This window comes from Lonchura striata, chromosome 10, assembly GCF_046129695.1.
Source record: "Lonchura striata isolate bLonStr1 chromosome 10, bLonStr1.mat, whole genome shotgun sequence".
Classification (NCBI taxonomy): domain Eukaryota; kingdom Metazoa; phylum Chordata; class Aves; order Passeriformes; family Estrildidae; genus Lonchura; species Lonchura striata.
The window spans coordinates 18,273,905-18,295,906 of record NC_134612.1 but is presented as its reverse complement, the minus strand read 5'-3'; the positions used below and the strand labels follow the sequence as shown (position 1 = coordinate 18,295,906).

General features: G+C 41.1%; 1 protein-coding gene across 1 annotated transcript in view; it reads right to left on the bottom strand.

The window, feature by feature from the left end:
- The window catches only part of DIS3L2 (DIS3 like 3'-5' exoribonuclease 2), a 179,267-nt gene that overhangs the window by 138,870 nt on the left and 18,395 nt on the right, over positions 1-22,002 (bottom strand). The window contains exons 4-6 of the mRNA XM_021544264.2: positions 21,620-21,762; positions 16,416-16,469; positions 12,166-12,267 (exon numbers count right to left, since the gene is read on the bottom strand). Coding sequence (XP_021399939.2) covers positions 12,166-12,267; positions 16,416-16,469; positions 21,620-21,762 — 299 coding nt within the window. The remainder of the gene's footprint in view (positions 1-12,165; positions 12,268-16,415; positions 16,470-21,619; positions 21,763-22,002) is intronic.

Sequence of the window (22,002 nt, the reverse complement as noted above, 5' to 3'; positions counted from 1 at the left end):
TTTTCTGCCCCAAACAAGCTTTACTGTAGACCTGCACTTACCTCTCTAATCTTCTAACACAGCAAGGTTGACTCACCTCAGCTTTAACTATATTGTTAACACAAGCATAAATATCCTGTAATATGTAATGCACTAAGGCATGATTTAAACACTATTCAGCAAAAATTTTAAAAAATAATCTCTGTCTATATGCATTTTCAATTATCAATGATACTGATAATGAACCACTCACTCATTTACTTTGTATTTATTTCTGCACAGTGAGAATGTCAGAGCAACTGGGCTGGAAAAATCTGACAATTTTGGGATAGCACTTTTTTCACAACCATGGATCAAAAACAATGCTTGGGAGGGCGTATTTTTTTTGTGAAGAAAAGGTTACGTATTCCTGAAAGAAATAAAGTAACTTCCCCAGTCATACCTTGGGGAAGAGCAGAGAGATTTTGCTAACACATTACTCTGCATTTCAGAGCTGAGGAGACACAACACAAGCAGGAAGATACTTATTCCTGTCCTGACTAACCCTGAAAAACAGACCTGAAAAATGTTAAGAGGTGGCAAAAGAAACACCTGTGGCAAATTTTAAATATAATGTTGATACTTTTCATCATTTGTTTTATAGTAACATAACCTTATTATGTACAGTACATCCAGCTATGGATTCAGCTGGAAAAACATTTTACACTAGAAATGGCCAACAGAGTTTAAACAAAAAGCATTTCCTGGGGCATCTTGCTAGCCAGGACATAGGAGCCATAGGAACCTCCTCACATCTGCAAAGGGGAAGAGTTTTTTTCTTTAACAAACTCAAGGACACAGAGCTGCTCATTACAGACAAGTATCTTCTCTCCTCCTGATCCCTCACCCAAGCGACATGGACCCAACCTGTGCATCAGCTACTTTTATGCAAGAATGTAAGACTGAGGCGCAGTGCAGGGCATGGCACTGGGGCCAGGAGAAGGGGTAGGAGGGAGCACACCCAGCCTGCTGAGAAGCAGAGGTGTTGAGGCAAGTCGATGAAGACAAAAGGATCCGGATGTCAAGTATCCGAAGGAAGAGTATTTGACAAATACTTAGTGCTTTCTAAAGTAATCAATCCTAAGCTGGTGAAACCACAGTGTTTAATCAGAGGCTGATGTGCCAGTGTTGGAAGTTTTATTTCCTAATACCTCAAAGCCCTGCACAAAGAGTTATGTACATATTTCTGTCTGTCATTTTGTACAACGCCCTTCCCTCAAGCACGGGTCCTCAGAACGCATTAGACATTGTTAGAGGAGATTAATTTAACTGCCGATTATTTTTTGATTATTTTTTCCTTTCTTTCACAAAGCACTTAATAGAAATCAGTGCTTGGGAACTGGAGCTGTGAAGCACAGTCTATCCGTTTATTTGTGATCATAGCAACTAATTGCTCAAAGACAAGCCTCAGGCCCCAGGACTACTCCCATGTCACTGAAGATGGCTGCTGCAGTGATGTGCCACTCATCCCCAAAAACACAGTGTTGTAAATTGCTTGAGTGGCTTTGCTGTTCCAGGGCCAGACAGCTGGATAACTGACCGCTGGATAATGCTGACTCCTTCAGTGGCAAAAAGACAATGGCGGGAAAAATAAAAAATCGGTTCTGACATGTGGTAGTGTTTTTTTGTTAGCAAAAAATCTGCCCAAGGTCTCAATCAGCTCATAGGAAATTCCTGTGTAGCTGGAGACACTGCCCTGACAAGGCCAGCCTTCCCCTCCCAGCTTTTCCTTTACTTGACAGCCACGGCTGCCACCACACCTAGTCTTTGGACTCCGTTATATCTCAGCACTGATAGGAGTCACCCCATGGGAAAGTAGGATAGTAGGACTGATGTCAGGTACCATGAAGAGCATTTTCCTTTTCTGCTTCAAAAATTTTGAACCTTACAGAAGGGGAGCCACCCGCTCTTATGCTATTTTTTGAGTTCCTACAAACGGATTTTAACAATGCATATCCTGCCAGGAAACATTACCACGTTACCATTAGTGATAAAGCATTAGATAAAAAGGTAAATTAAGTTTCCAAGACACGAATCTCAGCTGATAAACATATTATATCCACACCTCAACAACTGTGCAGAGAAGAAAAGGAATAAAGCATTTTACAGAAAGCATCAGGAATATGGGAAGGGGAAGGAAACCAGAAAGAGTAGATAAAGTAATGCCATCCTGTCAAAATACTGCTCAGACTATGCATGAAGCACAGCTATGAAATTAAACCAGATTAAACTAATGGTCATCCATTAACCTTGGGTACATCTATATGGTACAACACAAACTTGAAGAGCAGCTCAGGCACCAGATGTCTTGCCAGCACAGCACTCTCTCATGGCACCAGCTCCCTGCTCAGATGGATAAATAAACTAGAGCCAGACGAGCCATTTATCCTCCTTCAGTGGTGATGCTGAGCAGCTCTGCAGTCCAGGAGGCAACAACTCTGCTCCCAGCCAGGTGACACAGCCAGGCACAGTCACCAGAAAGGAGCGTGGGGACATTCCCTCTGGATGCTGCTCTAATATGGAGATAGTGCATGGAAACTGCCTCTCTAACACCAGCAAGCCAGTTGTACATTTAAGGGCCAGCTGCGAGACAAAGGCTGAAGGGAAAAGCATTGCAGAGCTTTGCAGCTGCCAGACTGCTCTGCCTAGAGCACAAGCCTAAAGGTCAGGGCAAGAAAGAGACTCTTCAAATGGGCAGAGAGCTCTTCCCAAGGCAGTCAAGCTGTGCAGGATATTGGTCTGTGGTAATCACATATCCTCTGAATAGGGAGAGATAGCTCTCCCAGGATTTTCCTGGGAAGCTGTGAGAAGCTGTTAGAAAACGCAAAGAAAAAAGTAAAACAATTATCTCACTCTCTAGAGCTGGCAGGCAATCTCTGTCAAAGATGTTTACAAGGAGTTGTCCCTTCTTGACCAATAGGTGAGAGAAGATTCCTAAAGGCCAATCAGGTCTGAAGTCCACCATTGTTTCTATAAGAACTGTAGATTTCTATTAAAAAAGTGCTTTTTCATACCTTCTGATAATAGAGTCTCTGTATCACCTTTGTCTGTCCCTGATACCCCTTCGGTGACCTTGGTCCCACAGGATTTTCAGACACAGCTGGGCTATGCCCAGCTCCGTTGTTCACAGACCCTTTCGAGAGGATGCTTGTCAGGAGAGAAGCTCTCAGACTCGTACCAAAGGGAGAACAGCTACAAATCCAAACCTAAGCCAGACCATCACAGCAGTTGTAATTCCTGCAAGGGGCTACAGCTGCAAACCTCACCTTCACAGAAGAAAAAAACCAACCTAGCCAATCTGACATCAAAAGGGGTGATAAAACCTGGCAGAAACTTACTCTACTGCAAAAAAAAAATTCAAGGAGGGCACAGAGGTCAGTGACCTAGCTACTTGTCCTTGATACTTTTACCAGCACTCACCACGCCCTGCACAGTCATTAGGTTAGGAAGAAAGAGAAGTTCCTTCCACTTCACAGAAGTCCTTTGGACTTTCCCCAGACAGCACCAACTTGGCAAACATTACACCATGAGGGATTGAAAGAGATCACAAGAGAGATGCCAGTTTCTATAGAGCTTGCCAGCAAAAGTAGCCAATGCTCATTCTAACAAACAAGCCAAAAGCAAGGAGACTGAGAAGAAAAGGATGTCCTGGCAGCTAATTAGTGAAAGCATAACAGTCAGGACTTCCAAGCACCAACAAGAACTAAGCAGGATATACAACTTTATGCAGGATTATTTTCAGACAGAACAGAGAATGTGTCTGGGGAATTCTTCACCAGTCACTTTTTGCGACCAAAATACACAAGCACTAATTAGATCATGCCAAGACTTCATTTTCACACTTCCAAAGCTGCTCAATTAAAAGTATGTGTTTTGGCACTGCACTCTGTTTCAAAACAATTTAGACAAAGCTAAAAACAAAGAAATGCTTCAACCCCAGGAGGTGACACAGCTGAAGATGGATGAATCAATAGCATACTGGAAACCTAAAAGGCTCATAAGCAACACAGACCTACTTTCATGAAGGAGATATTGCTTAATATGATAGAACACAGAAAACAAAAATAAACCAATAATGAGAAAGACATAAAAATAGCGAGAAAGTAAGGAAACTGCTTTTTTCAGCAAAGTTGGTAGATCAGCACTGCCTTGCAGTATTATCTTAGATTGTTACCAACACTTTTTAAAGAGCCTCCAGGTAGTTAAGGCTGGGGTAAAAACTGGAAAGTGTAGGTAGAATCTGGGATTTTCAAAAACCCATACCAGATGTCTTATAAGCAAGAACATGCTGAGGAATGATGTCATGTCCACAGCCACTGAAGCTGTGGGGAAATTGTGGGAAAAGATAATCAGGAGGAATTTTCTCTTTCAGTGTTTTGAGTGGCACTTTGTAAATAAGAAAGTTAATTCAAAGTATCAGTTGCAATTCTTCAAGATGCTGCAGAAACAGAGACTGTCACAGCTACAGATTCCAGGGTATTGATTTGTACATTGAAGGATAATACCAAATAGCAAGGAAGAAAGACTTCTTGTGTTACCAGTGTTAAGAAAACTGTCTATTGATTCATGTAAGTCACTGACCACCTTGCACTGCACGATACTGCACCAAGAGCAGATTCATTCCCAGTTCTTGTGCACTGCAGTGAGGACATAAGCTTCAGAAATTTGAGGAGAAGGGGTCCCCCTCAAAGCAAGTGCCATCACAAAGCCAATCCAGGAGAAAGCAGGAGGCCAGGAGATCTCCTCAACCTGGCTGCACTTTGCCTTACCTGGAGGAAGACGCAGGAACAGTGGCTGTGAGAAGTCAAAACTGTTCCAGCTCTCTGAAGGAGCAGCATGATGACTCAAAACCTACCTATTAGACTGCAGATACCTTTATCTTAGATGGTACAAATTGCCAACAACAAATCTAATGTATGCCATCCCTGATGACAAATATCCTTCTTATCTCCAAGAACCACATGATTATAAATGAGGTCCCACATCCTACCCCAGAGAACCTGTTGTAGAAAAATCCCTGTCACTCCTCCAGCTGCCGCAATTCTTCATTTACATAAATAACCTCTATTTTAGATTCCTTGTCCCTCTGATTTATGGCCTTAAGAAAAATAAACATGAGTTAAGGAAACAAGGGAAAAGAGTTAATGAACCAACCTCAGTAGCTTTGACCACATGTAAATACTGCAGCCAATTGCTGTTTCTCTGACAGCCAATAACAAGAGCAAACATGCAAATAGATATGTAGCAGTTTTCCTATTCTTCAGAACTTAGGGATACAGTCCAAAACCACATCACCTCAGGACTTAAAGATCATCAGGTTTTTACTGTCACAGCAGCTCTTCATTTCACCAGCTATAAAGCTAAATTAGGAATATGGTCTCCTTAAAAAAACAGAGTATGACATTCATTGTACCAAGTTTAGGCCAGATGAAACATTTAGTATCAGTACAGTTGACTTAAATTTATTCCTAATTATGCAGATCAGAAAGAAACCTAGACTACAGAAAATCTGGACAGTCTCTCAATAAAGCATTTATAAAAAGTTAAGTGAATTTAATGTACATGACCTTCTAAAAGCCAAAAAGCCAATCCCATCACAACAACAGGTATCCTGACTCTTTTAAGGTGCAGGCTCCAAATACTCACGTGATATCACCAAATAAAGTCTCCAAACTGGCAAAAAAACAAACAGTTCTAAGAAATACTAATTCCACAGGAACCAAGAACTAAGAAAAGTCCAAAATGATAGTGGTTATATAAGAGATTGGATTAAGAATAATCTACTGTGATGTGTGCATATTTACAGAAGACTTGGAAGAACAAAGTTTAAAACAATCACTTGAAGAAAAGTTAGTTGTTAAAGGAAACAATTTGCTGTACTAGATTATATTTATGTGACCAAGAATAAAGTAGTGAGCAGGAGCAGACACCAGGTATTACATGCTGGCTTGACTCCTCTTCTAAAGTAAGATCAGATGCCCCAAGAGCATTTCCCTCAATGCAAAATGAAGCTCTTTGAGCAACACACACTGAAATTTAGCAGTGTCTCACACAGCCTAAACTCACCCTCATCTGCTATTACACTGGGGATGTAACAACTGACCACATGTCATTAATGATTATTTAATGTTTAATTGTTCACCTAAGAGTAATGTTTTTATCTTATTCTGTGCCTGTGCAGCCAAACCACAGCTGCAATGTGACTCTGTCTGCACTGGTAGGACAGGATGCAGACAGGCAGTAAAAAGAAGTTTGTCTTCCTACCTAACCAAACAATTTGCCTTTTAATATCACTCTTACTCAGCACAGGAGGAAGAATAAAAAGAATATTAGACTGTTCAAAAACTCTATACCGTGCCTTTCTTGTAATTTTATTATTCAGAATCCTGGTTTTGGCTTTACCATCATAGACAGAGGCAGGAAAGGCCCTTCTCAGGAAGGCAAGGTTGCTTGCAACATCCAAAAGGCTGGTGTTTCACATGCAGGGGGAGCAAGGGCTGAATGCAGCTCTGGGTCATGGCAATCTCACAGAATCCAGATCATTACAGTAATTATATCATTATACACCATAAAGAGCATGCCAGTGCTTGCTATTAAAACTGTGTTACGATGTCAGTTGATTCACTTCAAGTGATATTTGATTAACAAAATGTGATAACGACATCTGTGAGAAAGCAAATGTAATGCCACATGTGTCTGGGTGAGCAGCACTTCCTATTCTCTCAGCTTTTCTGCTACCAACCTACTGCATTGCTACTCCATACCCAGTCAGTTTGCAGCTCAGCAAAGCCTGGGAAGAGCCATGCCAGCTCACAGCAAAGGCCCAGCAGTGTGGAACAACACTGCTGTGGCCATCCAAAGAATGGCACAATTAGAAAGTTAGCATGTAATGAAGCTTTTCCAGATTCCACCAATTTGTGGTTTGGGGATTTGCCAAGATGGGGAGGGATATGCACACACTTGTGTGTGACCATCAACTTACAGCCCTCAGTGTAAAGCCTACAGCAAAACAAATTAAAAAACCAAAACAACTGCCCTTCCTCCCTTACAGCATACATCAACCTTTCAGATTTGCTAGAGCTCTGCTTTTCTGGACATCTTCCTAGCTGGCTTCTTAGGCTTCCCACTTTACTCCTGAATATCATGAATTACACTTGAATGTTTTTAGTGTGCCAGAACACTTACTATTTCAATAATGACTTCTCCAGAACTTCTTTTTTATTATTATGAATGTAATGTTTCCAAACAACATTCTTGATTGTTAGACTCAAACAGTGTTGCTGTGATAACCCTCTAAGAACCTCATCTCCTCCTGAGTTACTGTTATCCTTACATTAGCTGCAGATTTTGAGAAGAAACTGAGTCTCAGAAGAATTTGGTTGAAATGAATTATTATTCAGCAGGGCAAATCCAAAGCTAGCATCCCCTCTGGACAACTAATGCTTCATAGGTTTTCACCAACAGTGGGAGGCAGTGACTTGCCAGGATACGTAGCTCTGTTCGAACTATACGTGGTGATATTTGTGATGACTGCTTAAATCAAATTGTTCCTCACATTTGTTTGTAATTATGCCAATAGCAGTTACAGCTGGGAAAAGTGAATTGTACTTTATGTCTTCTGTACAGAAAGTGTTTAAATATTTATCTGTGATGTATGGCTCAAAAGAGGCAGCTTGAAGATCTCCTGCTGCACTGTATTGCATCTGACAGCTCAGTGTTGAACAGAACATGTGCTTTCATGAGCTATGAAGCATTACTATTTCTATCACTGTTGGACACTTTGTGACTAAAATGTTGGACCCATTATCCTATTATCCAGTAACATACACAGTACATAATGAACAGCTCTATATCCTTGGCCTTGGAGACCTTCTGTCAAGATCAAAAGAACTGGAAATTGTGCAAAGAAGTACTGTAAGCCGATAAGGAAATTATTCATAAAACAACAACAACAGAGACACTGATTTGCACTAATTTCTGAGAAACTGCAGGTTAATCAGGAGTTATTTTATCTACATATACAGTATATTTATGCAAAATTGGAGACCTCACTAGCATATTGTTGCAAGCAATAGGGAGTTAGACCCAAAAAGTCACTTTTGTAAGTTTTGGGCAGCACCAAGTCCTTGTCTAGGTACTATTTTCAGACTAAGACTAAAATTTCAGCTGTAGCGTGCAATACATGAGACGGTTGTCATGAAAAACATTCCACGTTATAAACTACTACTCTAAAAGCACCAGGGATTGGGCCAGGAATCCTGGCCCCAAGTGATATCAAATGACTTATTATGCTATTTCCTTCCACAAAAGAAATTACATCTTGCAAGAAAAACCAAAACAGATACCTGAAATTAAACAAATTCTGTCTGGCAAGTAAGCAGGCGGCAAAAGAGCAAAAAGAGGCTGTAAGGAAAAACAGGTTAGGTTATCCTCTATACTGACACACTGCTTCCCTTCTTGATGAACCTACAAAATATTGCTGTAATCATAATATCAACATTTTCTTTGACTTCAGTAATTATACCACTCTATAATTGAAGCTTCTGAAATTGATGTAAAATATACTAAGAACCCAGGGTGGAAGTTAAAGCAGTAAAAATCAATCAAGAAATAAAGCACCATTTTCTTCTTTATCAGAGTAATTGACAAGGACTGAGGTAAATCCTGTCACTGGCTATCTTTTATTGTGATGTTCTTCCAGAAGATAAAGGAACAGACTCAGGGAAACCCTAAAGCTTGAAGTCGGGACACAGTCTTGCAAACTGCAATGATACTCTGACTTCATTCACTAAGAGTAGGTTAAGTACCTGGAAAAACAGCCTAAGTCAAATACCTTACTTTGCAAAAGCTAAATATTTGAAAGTTACCATAGCACCTCAATATTCCCAAGATGCAACACAAGAGGACAGGAGAGGAACTTCTGAAACGCAGCCTCCAAATGTGGTCACTGCAAGACAGGCCGCTCAAGCCTGGCAGGAAGCTGATGGCCATCTCCTTCAGGAGAGCAAGATAACAAATTTCAGGGACAAAAAGTCAGTCCTTCAAGTCTGTGGTGCCACACGGAAATTGTTGGCTCTTGATCAGAACTAATATTAAGCAGAGAATTACGAACTGATAAACCAATCATCGCTGAACAGTGCAAAGCTCTCCCAGCAGCCATGTGAACAAACAGAGCTTTAAGACCAGACAGAAAAAACACAGGGAGGACCACAGTAGCTCATCCAAGCAATTGATGCACATGCTGGGAAGGACACAATGTTGACAAATTCAAGCCTGATAAATTTCCCACCACTGAGCCAAGAAGTAGAAGGCTGGAGAGAGAAAATATTGTTGTCTCTCTCAAGAAGGTATTACATAAAGTATAACCACACATCCAGAGTATTTCACCATCCACTTACATTTCACTGTGCCATTTATACCTGTGTGTATCACCATTACAGCTCAGTGGGACACAGTATGTCCCTGAAGAAACTGCTCTCCAGCTGGTATCTCTTCCCTTATAAGCACTTCACCTGCAATGACCAACTCAACCAGGGACAGGGCAGCTCCTAATTTTCTCAGCAATTCAAGCAAACATACAGGTTTCTCTGTCCAAAATCCCTAGCTTGTTACCAGCCCAGATTCTCCCTTTTCCTCTCATTTACACAGATAAATTACCGAGGTGCCAGCTAAGTCCTGCCTTTACTGGAACACAGCAATACACTGTGACAGCAGAAGGTCCATGGAACCACCTGCACTAGCAACAGGAAGATCTTCCCTCAGAGTATCCAGAGGCTATCCAGGGTGCAGAAACCCAGAAGGTACGGCCTGAACACATTGCTGAAACAACAGCCTTATCTTGTGCAAGAAACTGGTACAACAGCAAAAACCCAGCTCAGTTCTCAGTGAAGCACAGGGTAATGTGTTGGGAATAGAGAAACATAAAAACAATCAGCATACACATCTCAATTCTAACAAAACAATATGCACAGAGCCTGTAAAGCCTCCTCTGAGAGCACCAGTTATACCATATATCTGATTTACATTTTTCAGAGAAATAGCTGAAGCTCCTCAGCTTGTTCAAAAGGCCCAACGGGAAGGAGAAAACCCTCAATACACCTAAGTGGCAGCTTTGCAGCAGCATGAGACTAAACAAATGGAAAAACCTAAAATAGGTTGTGACAGTTTATCATTAATCAGTATAAATTACTTGGCAGAAGGCAGTATCTTTCAGTGCAACTTAGTGGCACCTTTCCCAAAGAACTAACACAAACATGAGTGCGTAGCAGGAGATTTGGGGAGCAGGGGAAAAGGGATGTCATCGCTGATTGAGTTGTTGATGGCAAGAAACAAAAAATGAGACTACACAGGGCAGCACCTGTGTGGCTGAAAAACATGACTGGCATGTTCCAGCTACTTCATTTGGCAAGGGTGAATTCACCACAGAAGAATCATAATCATATTACAAAACATTCAAGACTTTTGAATAGCTTCCTTGCAGTCAGATACCACTTCTCTAACAGTTCTATTTATTCATGCATTTTGCCAGAACAGGGATAACATTCTGAATCCTTCCTCTTGTATTCATAAAAGATCATTACTGTTGAACATATGAAGGTATGAAAATAGAAGAAAGAGGGACAGGCATTATCTTTGTTTAGAAAGAGATATAAATGGAAAACTGCAGACAAAGCTTCCAGCTCAGGCAATCTCTATCAAGCCTACAAAGAAGCCCTTGTGCTGGCAGGTCCTTGCAAAGGATCCAAGCATCCAAACTATTCCATTTTTCCATCTATATGAAATGGTTTAATACAAAAGATAACTTGCCCATATGGATTTGGTGCCCAAAACACATAGTTATCAACATAGTTTTAGTGAATTCTGACTTGAAGTCTTGAATAGCTATCGAAGAAATTTTGCCTTGACCCTCAAAACTGGTTCTCAGAGATCACCAAGACAGCAGCAGACCTCTTTCTTTTGTTTGTGTATGGATATACCTGTAATACTTTAGATCCCACTTATGATTGCCTTTTGTATTAGGTTTAGTTTTGTACTTATCTGTGTCAATAAATACTCAGGTCATTCACTCATTTTATGCATATTAAAAGAAAGAGACAAGCTCTAATGTCTCAAATCATCATTTCAATTGTTATTAAATTGTTAACAAAATAGGTAGAAGGTTCAGCAAATTACCAGACTTGGCAAGAAGTCTTGCATTTACAAGCATATAGCTTCAAACAAAGGCAGAGAAGGTAGCTAGACTGAGTAAAAGCACCAGGCCAAAGCAGTTCAGACCAGTCACCATTCTGCTGGAAACATCCTAACTTTTGTCCAAAAGATCTATGAAGTTCAAAAACCATGTCTGGAAAACAATTTGTGGTGATTCTGTCGTGCTTACATGTGAAAACCCATGTTAAAATTTCTAACTCTAGCTATTATCTCCCAGCAACTGGACAAAAGGTAGAAAAGCTGCCCTTGTATAATAGGGTTAAAAGATAAATCTGAAAAAAACAAGATAAAATTATCCAGATATGTGAAAGGACAAAGTTTGATTAGGGAATGAAGTTTTATCAGTGAAAAAAAAAAAAAAAAATTCCAGACAGTGATCTTACTGAAATCCTCAGACATGAAAATGAAAGCAGTTCCACATTTGTATTGCTCCAGTCATTTCACACATGCTTCATTCATGTTAAGAAGGAAATTACCACAAAATCTGGAGCTGTGACAAGATAAGCTTTTCATGGACTGAAGACCCAAAAATTAGAGAGTTAATCATAACTAAAGCTTTGTGAACAACACTTGTCAAATACATGAGCAATTGCAACACCTACACAGTGCTATCCAAAACACCACAACATGAAGACAGCCAAATGCCAGATACCAAAAGTCACCTCTGACAACTGTGCTTGGAACCAGTCTCATCATCAGACTTTCCCATAGAGTGATAATGAAGGCCATTCCATGCAAAGAATGAGGTGTCAACGCCTCTGCTATCACTTCTTCCAAACACTGTAGTGGATAAAGTCTTTTAATCAACAGCAGCATAAACTCAGTTTAGCTAATGTGATTTGTAGGAAATTCTTTGTTCTCTGTCTCAGGCCCTACAAGTTTAGTCATGAAAATGAGAATAAACTCTCTCAAATCACAGCAAAAATATATTGAACTGACCTTCCACTGATCTCTGGGAAGCAGTTTCACCACCACGATGTCACCGTTCAGGGCTCTGTTGCGAGCAACCACTCCATCAATAAAGATATCGCGACTCCCATCCTAGACAAAGAGGAAGAAAAGTAAGTGCCAGACCAAAACATATTAAATCATGGTTGTTATGAGGTTTAAAACACTGCCATCAAGAAAGACACACACCCTGGTGAGGCAAACATCCTGCAGTTGTGCACAGGAACAAAATAGATTCACCATATGCCCTTTAACATACAGGATCTCTTAGCAAATGAGCACCTTTGTATGGATGTGCCAGTACAGTAACTCCACACTATTTACACAGGACAAGACAAGCCTTCAAGATGTGTTGTCTCAGTTCCTCTACAGTTATTCTTGGGAACAGGTAGAGAGTTTTCTGCTGTCACAGCTCTTGACACATTAATTTCTCACCTCAAACATTCAAAGCCAGTGTTCAGAACAGACAAGTACTCAGAATTCTTTACAAGGCAGTCTCTGCAAAGTGCTCCATGCAGAGCTCCTGCTGCTCTCCTGGTGAGCTGGTAAAGAAGGGGCATGCAGCTCCTGGATCAGCAAGGCACTCTGTGAAGGTGGTCTGGATTGTGATAAGGGATGCAATCTCTTCTTTTTCAAATGAGTTAACACCATATATTCTGCATTTGGCACAATTAATGTTAGAAGGTATCCCAAATAATGACAACCACCAATGCCAACTGCAAGCCAGGAGATCTTTTACTGTAACAGACATGTCAGGACACCTTCTCTGAATACTCTGGGTTAGCATCCTTGCACAAGAGCCTCTACTAATTGCACACAGAATGATTATCCACCCCAGACATGCTTGGAATTCGCTTACTCTAGATTTAGTTTGGGAGATTTTCTTCATGGGGTGAACAAAGTTTCCTGAAGATGCCAACACAAAGATTTTAGTTTTTAAAGGATTGCCAGTTTTGTCTTTTTTTTTCTTTTGCTAATTATTAACTATGCTTTTCCTGCTTTCATTTCTGCCTTCCCATAATTCAGTATACAAAAAATTCCATGTATCTGTTTACAGTACAATGAACATGTCAAACAATGTGAGCATTTAGTATCAATATGGCCAATTTAAATAGCTTTTCTGAAGAGAGTTATCTTTGCATAATTTTGAGGTACAAAAAAGGAGGTTGAGTTTCTTCAGATTAGTATTTCATTGTCTTTCAAAGAAAAAAATAGCCTCACAAGACTTAAAGTCTTAATCACAACTTCAGCTGTTTCTCAGACACTCCTGAGTCTCAGATGCGTGAATAAATCCAATCAGAACTACCAGCATGCTCAGTGTCCAAGAAAAACTTCTTTTATAACCTGAAAACATGAAGCCCAAATATCACACAAGTATCTTACTCTGCTTAGATACCAAAACAATAGAAGGAAGAACCCTGCCATGATGTGAAACTAAGGCCGTCCTCCAAGAGACCAAATTACTCTTAGAAAGAAAAGCAGCAGCAGCTCAACAGCTGTGTGAAAGCTGCCTCCCATGACAAGATGCAGAAAAATTGCAAAGCCTCTTGGACCAACATAATTCAAATTGGAAACCGTTCTCTTCAAAAAGCCAGATTTTTTACACATGGTCTTATTCCTTATTTCTCCCCACCCTTTCCCTTCAGCTCCAACTCTATCATTGCCTAAATCCATCATATACATAAAAATGAAACATTCAAAGTCACTTTCTAAGGCAAATTCCTGGTTTGGGTTAAGGGGTCTTTTTGGTCTGTACCTGTAGCTGCTCTGTGCTGCATGACACAGGCTGGCACTCAAAATAATTTCATCTACACATTTTTTTTTTCCTTTTTTCCTGTGTCCATGAAAATGCAGGACATTTTCTTCCACTCCCTGTAAAGGTGCCTGATGTACCACACCATCTGGTTAAAGCTTCATCTCCACACTCTGCAAGACTTGTATTTAATTGTACCCACACATTCTTTCCAAACAATAGGTGTCTGTGTGTATGTATGTATGTATATATATATATATACATATATACATATACACACACGAATCTACATATGTGTATGGACACCTATTTTACAGCAATTAATTTCAACATCTGCAACAAAGCTGTCATCAGAAAACTACCATCAGTTTTGGTTTTCCCTCCAAAAAGAAACATCTCTATATCTAGAGCTCCAGGCTCACAACTGTTGGGTGAACTTACACACTTCCAAGAAAATTTGTGCATCCCACTTTTTCCTCTGCACAGCTGACACTTCAGGTTACTAATGCAATTAAAATGGCACTGAATGACAACAGAACACAATCACTTGCAAAGTTTCAGCTGTCCCTGGGGTGCATCTACTCTAACAGTCACAATGGCCTCAAGACTCCCACTGCCCCTTCCAGGGAGCACAGGGCTTTCTTTGCAAATATCACCAGCATTGCTCCCTATCCTGCTCTGACAAGAGATTGCAGTACTTCCATCGGCTCTGGATGTGGCTCCCACAAGCACAGCACAGCTCCAGTCCCTGTCACTCAGGCTCAGCAGCACCATCCTTCACATCAAACCACACCACCCTGCGCAGGGAACAAACGAGATGGAAAGCAGAGATTTAAATTCTTGGGGTGTGCTCTCTGGGTAGCTTCAAGGAAAAAAGCCCTGGGCCTTCCCCTCAACTCTTCATGCAACGAGACGAGCAGAGAGAGCACATGTGCAGCAAGAAACACGCAGGGATTTCTGGTGTCAGAAGGTGAACAGCTGTTGCATTGAACTCCATGAAGCCATGGCCAAGTCGTAGCTGAAGTGAAAGGGGCATAGTGCCCTTGTCAACAGCAGAAAAGAAAGGGTGATTTTTCACAGCTGCACCTCTTGCAGCATATGGCAATGATGGGAAGTGCTGCAGAACACCAAGGCTGCAACCCCTCTATTATGGCAAATAATGTTATACAGAGGATAAGCTTCCCAATGCATCTGTCTTAAAGGACTGTGCCAACACAAACCAGAGTCATTTTCATCCAGGTGTTGATTCTACTGGTTCTGGTATGCATCTCCATAAGGGGCAGAAAAGTAGAAAGATAGTTGAGATAACCACCTCTGCTAGCCCTCCTTAATGTATGCATTCCTGCACACAGAACAGGCACAAGGCAACAGCTGGACACCAGAGGGGTGATCAGGAGTAAAGCCTCACATCCAAATAACTCATGAGAGTAGCTGAACTTCTCTTTTAACCTTGCATTTTGTAAATTCAGAGAATATATTTAATAGCTTACACTTACCACACCTACAAGGACACCTGGCAGAGGAAGGATCAAAGTTCCTTTCACTTACACACTTCCCTCCTGATGTACCTGAGAGCTGCTCTGTACTTCTTCCTCTAGTCAATGCTAGTGTATTCTCTGCAGCTCCAACCTTTTCCCATCCCTTTAATGACAACCTTCTCTATCAAAGCTCCAAAATATTGCTCCAAATCAACAACATGAACTGAAAAACACCATGAATTTCAAGGCTTTCCCAAGCCCCAAAACAATAGCGCTGTCAGTAGCAGGGAGAACAACACAATCAGTGTTTCACTGTCTCAGGCAGGCTCTGCCTTCTCATCCCCACACCAGCAAAACATTTCAATATAAAACTCTCTCATTAACAGCAACACTTTGACCAAGTCAGTTCCAGATAAAACGCTTTGGCTGTGCCAGCTGTGAGGTCACCTTCCTGACTGGATGGCCCTGAAATTGCAGGAGTCCTTCTTTCCTGTCAAAAGAAGGAAAGAAGAGAGAAGAGGTGCAAGGCAGTCCCATGTGGCAGAAGCACATCCCAAGCCAACCAAGATACAGCCCGTGCCAGAGCGGGCACATGAAAAGGAATCACGCATATTATTTCTGGAATGACTTTTCAAATTAGCTCATGCAGCAGATCGAAAATGGAGAGCATATTTGTTTAGGGAAGATTAACTTAAATCAGTGGAAAATCTATAAAATCTCTGCAGCCATAAACCAGGGGTTTCTGATTACGCTATCTGGTGGTCCTCAAACCTGACTTCAGCTGGCCTCTGTGGGACCCTGCAGTACCCCCAACTTCAGCACAAGCAAAGTGTTTCTTTGAGGTATGAGAAAGCGGGATTTAGTTGGGAATATTTGATATAAAAGAAAATCCAGATTGTGTTCATTTATTCCAACTCATTCACCTCTGAGTGACCTTCTATGCACAGCATAACTCCTATCTTAATGCACCTTTACTTATGAACTTTAAAGCATTATAAAATTACACTTACTGGAGATGGAATGAAGGCTTCATGGTACTTCTTAGGATTTATTCTCAAGGGTCCCTTAAAAAAAAAGGAAAGAAGGAGAAAGATTATGCCTGAATCTTATTAATTTTATTTAACACCAGTTAAATTAGAGAGCTGTGGGTAATATATCTACAGTGAAACATGAGAGATACATCTAAATTTCCATTATACATTTCAAGTCTTGACAACTTAGCATCCAAGCAATTTCAAGCCAAAAGGCAGTTTCATGATAGGCTTAAGCTGATCTACTGCAGTCTGTCATCAAAGAGATGTTGAATCATTAGTTGTTGCTGCTACTGGGTGAACTGAGGATCCAAGATCTCCTGTTCCTTTCACACATTTTCTGCTGAGCATCTACCAGCTTTGTTAACAATTGGATAAGAGAAACAATTTGGCTTGCTCTGTTTTGGAAAAGGAGAATGTTGGGCTTGCTTATTTTGGAGGATGCAAGGAAAGAGGAAAAGAAAAGCTGAGCTTGCATGGCAGCAGGTATCATTCTTATGGGGCTCTGGCTGCTTAGGCTGTTCCTGCAAACAGACAGCAGCAGTAACTGTGATAATAAAGTACATTTCCAAAAAAGAATTTAAAGGATTTTCCAAAAATAAACATTTAAAGTCTACAGGATTAAATTCTATTTAAACATACTTAAAGGCAAACTATCTTAAATACATTTGAAAATTCCATGGTCTATCTATTTCTGCTTTGTTACCTGCCAACTTAAAGGCCAAGTCACCTGCAACAAATTCATATCAACCCTCCAAAGTAAACCAACCAGTTTTGCTGCTTGCACTCATGTCCATCCAAGAGAAAGGCAGAGCCAACCAAAGCCTTATAGGCTACACATTTGCATCCCAAAAGTATCCTGGAAATTGGGATTCAGGTGACTGCAGTTCAAACTGACAGCATTTGAATCTTATGGGAATACAAGTTAGGTAACTGCCAACAGGCTTCTGCTCTGGGAAGAAACTTTAGAAATTTCTCCACTTGTGTATTTGAAGTAATGTTAGCCAATTTATTATATGAACAGATTCCATCTGTTTGCACTTCTGTGTTAAGCAATCATAGGAGCCTCTCACAGGAATTGCTTCTCTAAAACTTTACTGCGGCAAATAATTTTTTATGTATTCTGGGAAACACTCAGACAATAAGAAAGTCGAGCTGATTACATGTGAAAGTTTAGCTGCCTTGAAGAATTCACAGATTTACAAAGATTTTCCATTGCACTTATTTGCTAAAGTTTACCAGCAAATACAGAATAGCAGATTACCAGCAGTATGTATTCCATACTCTTTAGATACTAGTTAAGTACTTTGCTTCACTACCTAATTTTATGTCTCACGTAACTTGTACTAACAAGGACACTAGCCCCCATTGCAGGCATAACCCAGGACAACAGCATGGAAACAAAGATGACCCACTGAGAGAAACCCTGGGGTATTTTGTCCTTAAGCAAAGTGAGAACTGACTTGCTGTCATCAGTTTCTATTAGCACTGGTACCCACTGGTGGAAAACTCTCAATGGTTGTCCTCCACTGATTTCCCATAATCAGTCATCAGGAAGCTGTTACAGACAGAAAGGAAAAAATGGAAAGGGATTGTTGCTCTGTTTGTCAATGAGACAATTCCCATATGTGGATCTACCTACCAGCACTAAGCAGATGAGGGGATATATCCTGTTTTCCTCTGCACAGTCCCCTTGAATAGTGTGGGACAGCTGTCAATCAGTCAGGTGTAAATGCCAATAATGCACATGAAAAATCAGGGTTTGTGTCCATGGCCCAGAAGGCACCAGAGCAGCAATGTGACCATGGATGCCCAGCTCCAGCAAACACACAGAGGAGTATGGTGTTACCACACTTATTGTGCAGCCTGTTTATCTGCATTTTATATGCACTACCTAATTATGATCAGCATTAGAATTCTTACGTCAAGTAACATTAAAAAACCTTCAGTTCTTCCTTTAAGCAAGAAACTCACAAAATTAATCTTAGAAAGCAGATGGGCCCTATTATCTGTGCCCATGAAAATCCTATTTACAATGCTGTACATTTCACGCTGTGATATCATATCTGGAACCAGTCACTCTCCCCATCTGCAATGAACAACTGTTCTCATATGTGTATTAGGGGGTGAGGATCTGGCTGCAGAGTCTCATGATGTCACACTAATGTTGTATTATTTTACAATAGCTTGCAAATAATAGCTGCTATATTTATCAGTGTTTTTCTGTCATTGGGGCTTTTGTTATGAAAGGGAAGAACAAGGTCTGCAGGAAGGTTTCTAAAACATTTTCTGATGATTCAAGGCAGCTTCACAGGCTCTTGCCAATAAAGTTTCTAACCTTACTGAACTTTCCCAGTGAGACACAAAAGGGTCACAATTTCTCAAGCTGCTTTGCTAAACACAGGGCAGGCAGTACTCAGACTAAATTTCAAGCATCCCAAACCAGGCAGTTTATAAAAACTATTGTAACACATACGCCTAGATTCATTTGTATGTACAAAACACCAAAATGAGGTCAGGGTTCACAAGTATCTGATTGCTACCAAGGCTTCCTTCAAAAAAACAATCCATGAAAATCAGGGAAACCCCAGCTTTCACATCCACAAAAGAACAGCTTTCCAAGGAAAAACACCCTTTTAACAGCAAAGCAGGCTCTGCATCTCTATTTGCTCCACCTGACCCCAGCAGCCCTGCAGGGAGGGTCTGGGAGACACTGGAGGCGTGGAGCAGACATGAGGCTGATGCTTCAGAGGATGATTAGAGTCCTTTGGGTCAATGCTCTTTAATACACAGCCTGATTTCATCCGTTGTGTGTAACCATCATCGTGGGAAGGACGCAGGAGTTATTCAGTCTTGTTTGCCTTCAAGCTATCCGGTGTGATTCCAACCAACCTGATACGCCTGGGGCTTGCTCCCTGCAGTTTTAAGGGCAGGGAAGTGGGAATTCTGTGCAGTCTAAGTGCCTGAGCTCAGATCCCTTTTCTTGCAGAAGGACGTTTCCGGACAGGTCGTGTGACTAAGCGAATCCAGGAATCTGCAGGTCACACTTCTCCTGCTACTTATCAAAGCATGACTTATGTCAGATACAGCACCAGAAGTCATTAAGATCAATGTTACTGAAAACGTCAGCACCCATAAAGATAACCTTTCACTCCTCCTGATTTAGGGCTGCCTAATTATGGCACTTGTGTGTCATCTGAGCAACTTCCAGGTCCGCCAGGAGTTTCTGTGGATTGGGCTTTCAGGAACACTTTGTTGCACAGCTGCATTGCCAAGGTCCAAGAATCTCAGTGTTGTGGTAGGCTCTTTCCTCCCTAACAGAGCTCTCAAATTCTCATCCAAATATAAGCAGACCAAGCGTTTCCAGGATGCTCCAGGAGACAGCCCATGTTCAGAGAGTCATGCTGCTGCCTGGGAGCACTCCAGTTGCCTCAGGACCATCAGATTCAGACCAATAGATTTGTCCTCTCCTTCCATATGCTCATATGGAGCCTTTTTGCAGGTTACCGTGCTAGAACAATGCCCTGCTTTTGGGGATTAATACAACAGGGATGTGTTCATTCTGTCTCTTGCCATTGTAGCAAAAAACACTGAATATTCATTCATTCATTAAAGTTGCCCTTCAGGATCTCACCTATCCTGGTTGAGGCTGCAGTGATGAATGGTCTTGATGAAATCATAAGGATGAATGAACTGAAGAGAAATACTGAGCTGGGATGCCCATGATCTAACACTCAGCTCTGAATTATTAAATCCAGCTTCTACAGTTTCAGTTGTTTCTCTGAGATGTGGAAGTGGATGAAAGGAAAACAGACAGAGCCTAAGAAAGCACATATGATTCTTCCAGTTACGCAGCACATGACCTGGAGTAGACACTACACATTTACAAGAATTAGGGATTCTTTTGCCAGGGATCATGCAATCACAGGTCCCTGGGGACCCAGCATTTCAATGGAATTCTCAGGTAGTAGTCATAGCCTGATGTGCCTCATCTGCAGCTGCACTTGACCTCATAGGCATTCTACACACACTGCACTTAACACTATCAGGCTGTGTTACCAAAAATGGTGCCAAAAACACTCCTGAAGGTAAGGCAGAAGCTTTAGTTGATGCTGTATGCCAGTGCAGCCATGAGGGAAGTCACAGCTAAAGGCTCCCATTTCCTTCTTCACCATTTGCTTCCCATTGAAGATGTCTGTGATGGTCTTTAAAAATGCACTGGCCTAAGGTCCAAGTAGCCCAGTGGACTATGCTGATCATCAGCACGGATATGATTTCTCTCAAAGCTAAGAGTGCATGAGATTGGTCTTCTGGATGGAACCAGGCAGTCTTTTATGTAAAATTCTCATCACACCTCCAGAGATTATGCCATTATAATAAGACAAAAATTGAGACTCCAGTGTATTGATGTAAGTATCACAACCTCACCAGTACGACAACACTGATTAAATGGCAAAGGACCTGTGTGTGTTTGGGTAAACAAAGCCTCAGTGTGAATGTCACGCCTTCGTTGACTTCCACCTGCTTTTCTTCTCCAGCCAGTCTGATCTCACTGGGATGCCAGGTGTGTCCTGAAGAACATTACACCATGATGAGGACTACTATGAACATGATGCAAGGACGCTCACTTCTCCATCTCAGCCCTGGCAGCCTTCATGTAAATCTCCTCTACCCAGCAGCCAGGACAGCAGGTCCACCCCCACATTCTTTAGAAAATAATTGCTGCCTACTGACGGCTGCAGTTTTGCTGCTCCAAAAAGAAGCACAAACATTGTTGTGAGAAATTTCAGCAAGAGGTATCTTGCTAAGGGCATTTGTTTTTGCTTACACTGACACAGACAGAGGCTGCTAGAAACTGCTGTTGTTTTGAGCATCATTTGTAAAAGGAAGTGTCTCCCCAGTAATGACCATCACGGCCAGCAGACTATTAACCAGAAATCTGCAATTTATCACTAGTGTGGATCAGGAATTTTACATAACATGCAATCAAACAAAAAAGTACTTCAGAGGAATGTAAAATATTCTATCCCACTTGTAGAATATCCTGAAAAAGGAAAAATATCTTCCTCTGGCATCTACAAGTGCTACATCAATTCCCTGTCACCAATTGCTGCTGATTTCCAACAATTGCCTGTGATTTTCGCACTTATCACAAGAGCATGGACACTGTACATTTCAGGCACCTGAATTAGCTCTCCCCTTTTCAGTCCTGCTGAAACATCTTCCTTTGACACGTAGGCTTCAAATATACTCTTCTTCCTCCCTCGAGTGGGTTTATTTAGATTCTTTCTGTCACCTGATGTTGGGACAGTAGCATAGGATCCTCCTGCAAACAAAAATTTGTAAGTGTTACCTTGCCCACCAAACATGTCTGTGTATCTTAACAGAATCTGTACAGAAGTTTTATATTCAAAGTTGAACTTCTGAGAACAGTTTGCCTAGAAATACTGGCACCCGACTTCAGAACACTGAAAAGCCTGGAATAATCATATTTTACAAATAATCAACAATCTTTTACAGCTCATTTTAAAGTCAACAGCATTCATCCCAGCCCATCTTTTAAAGC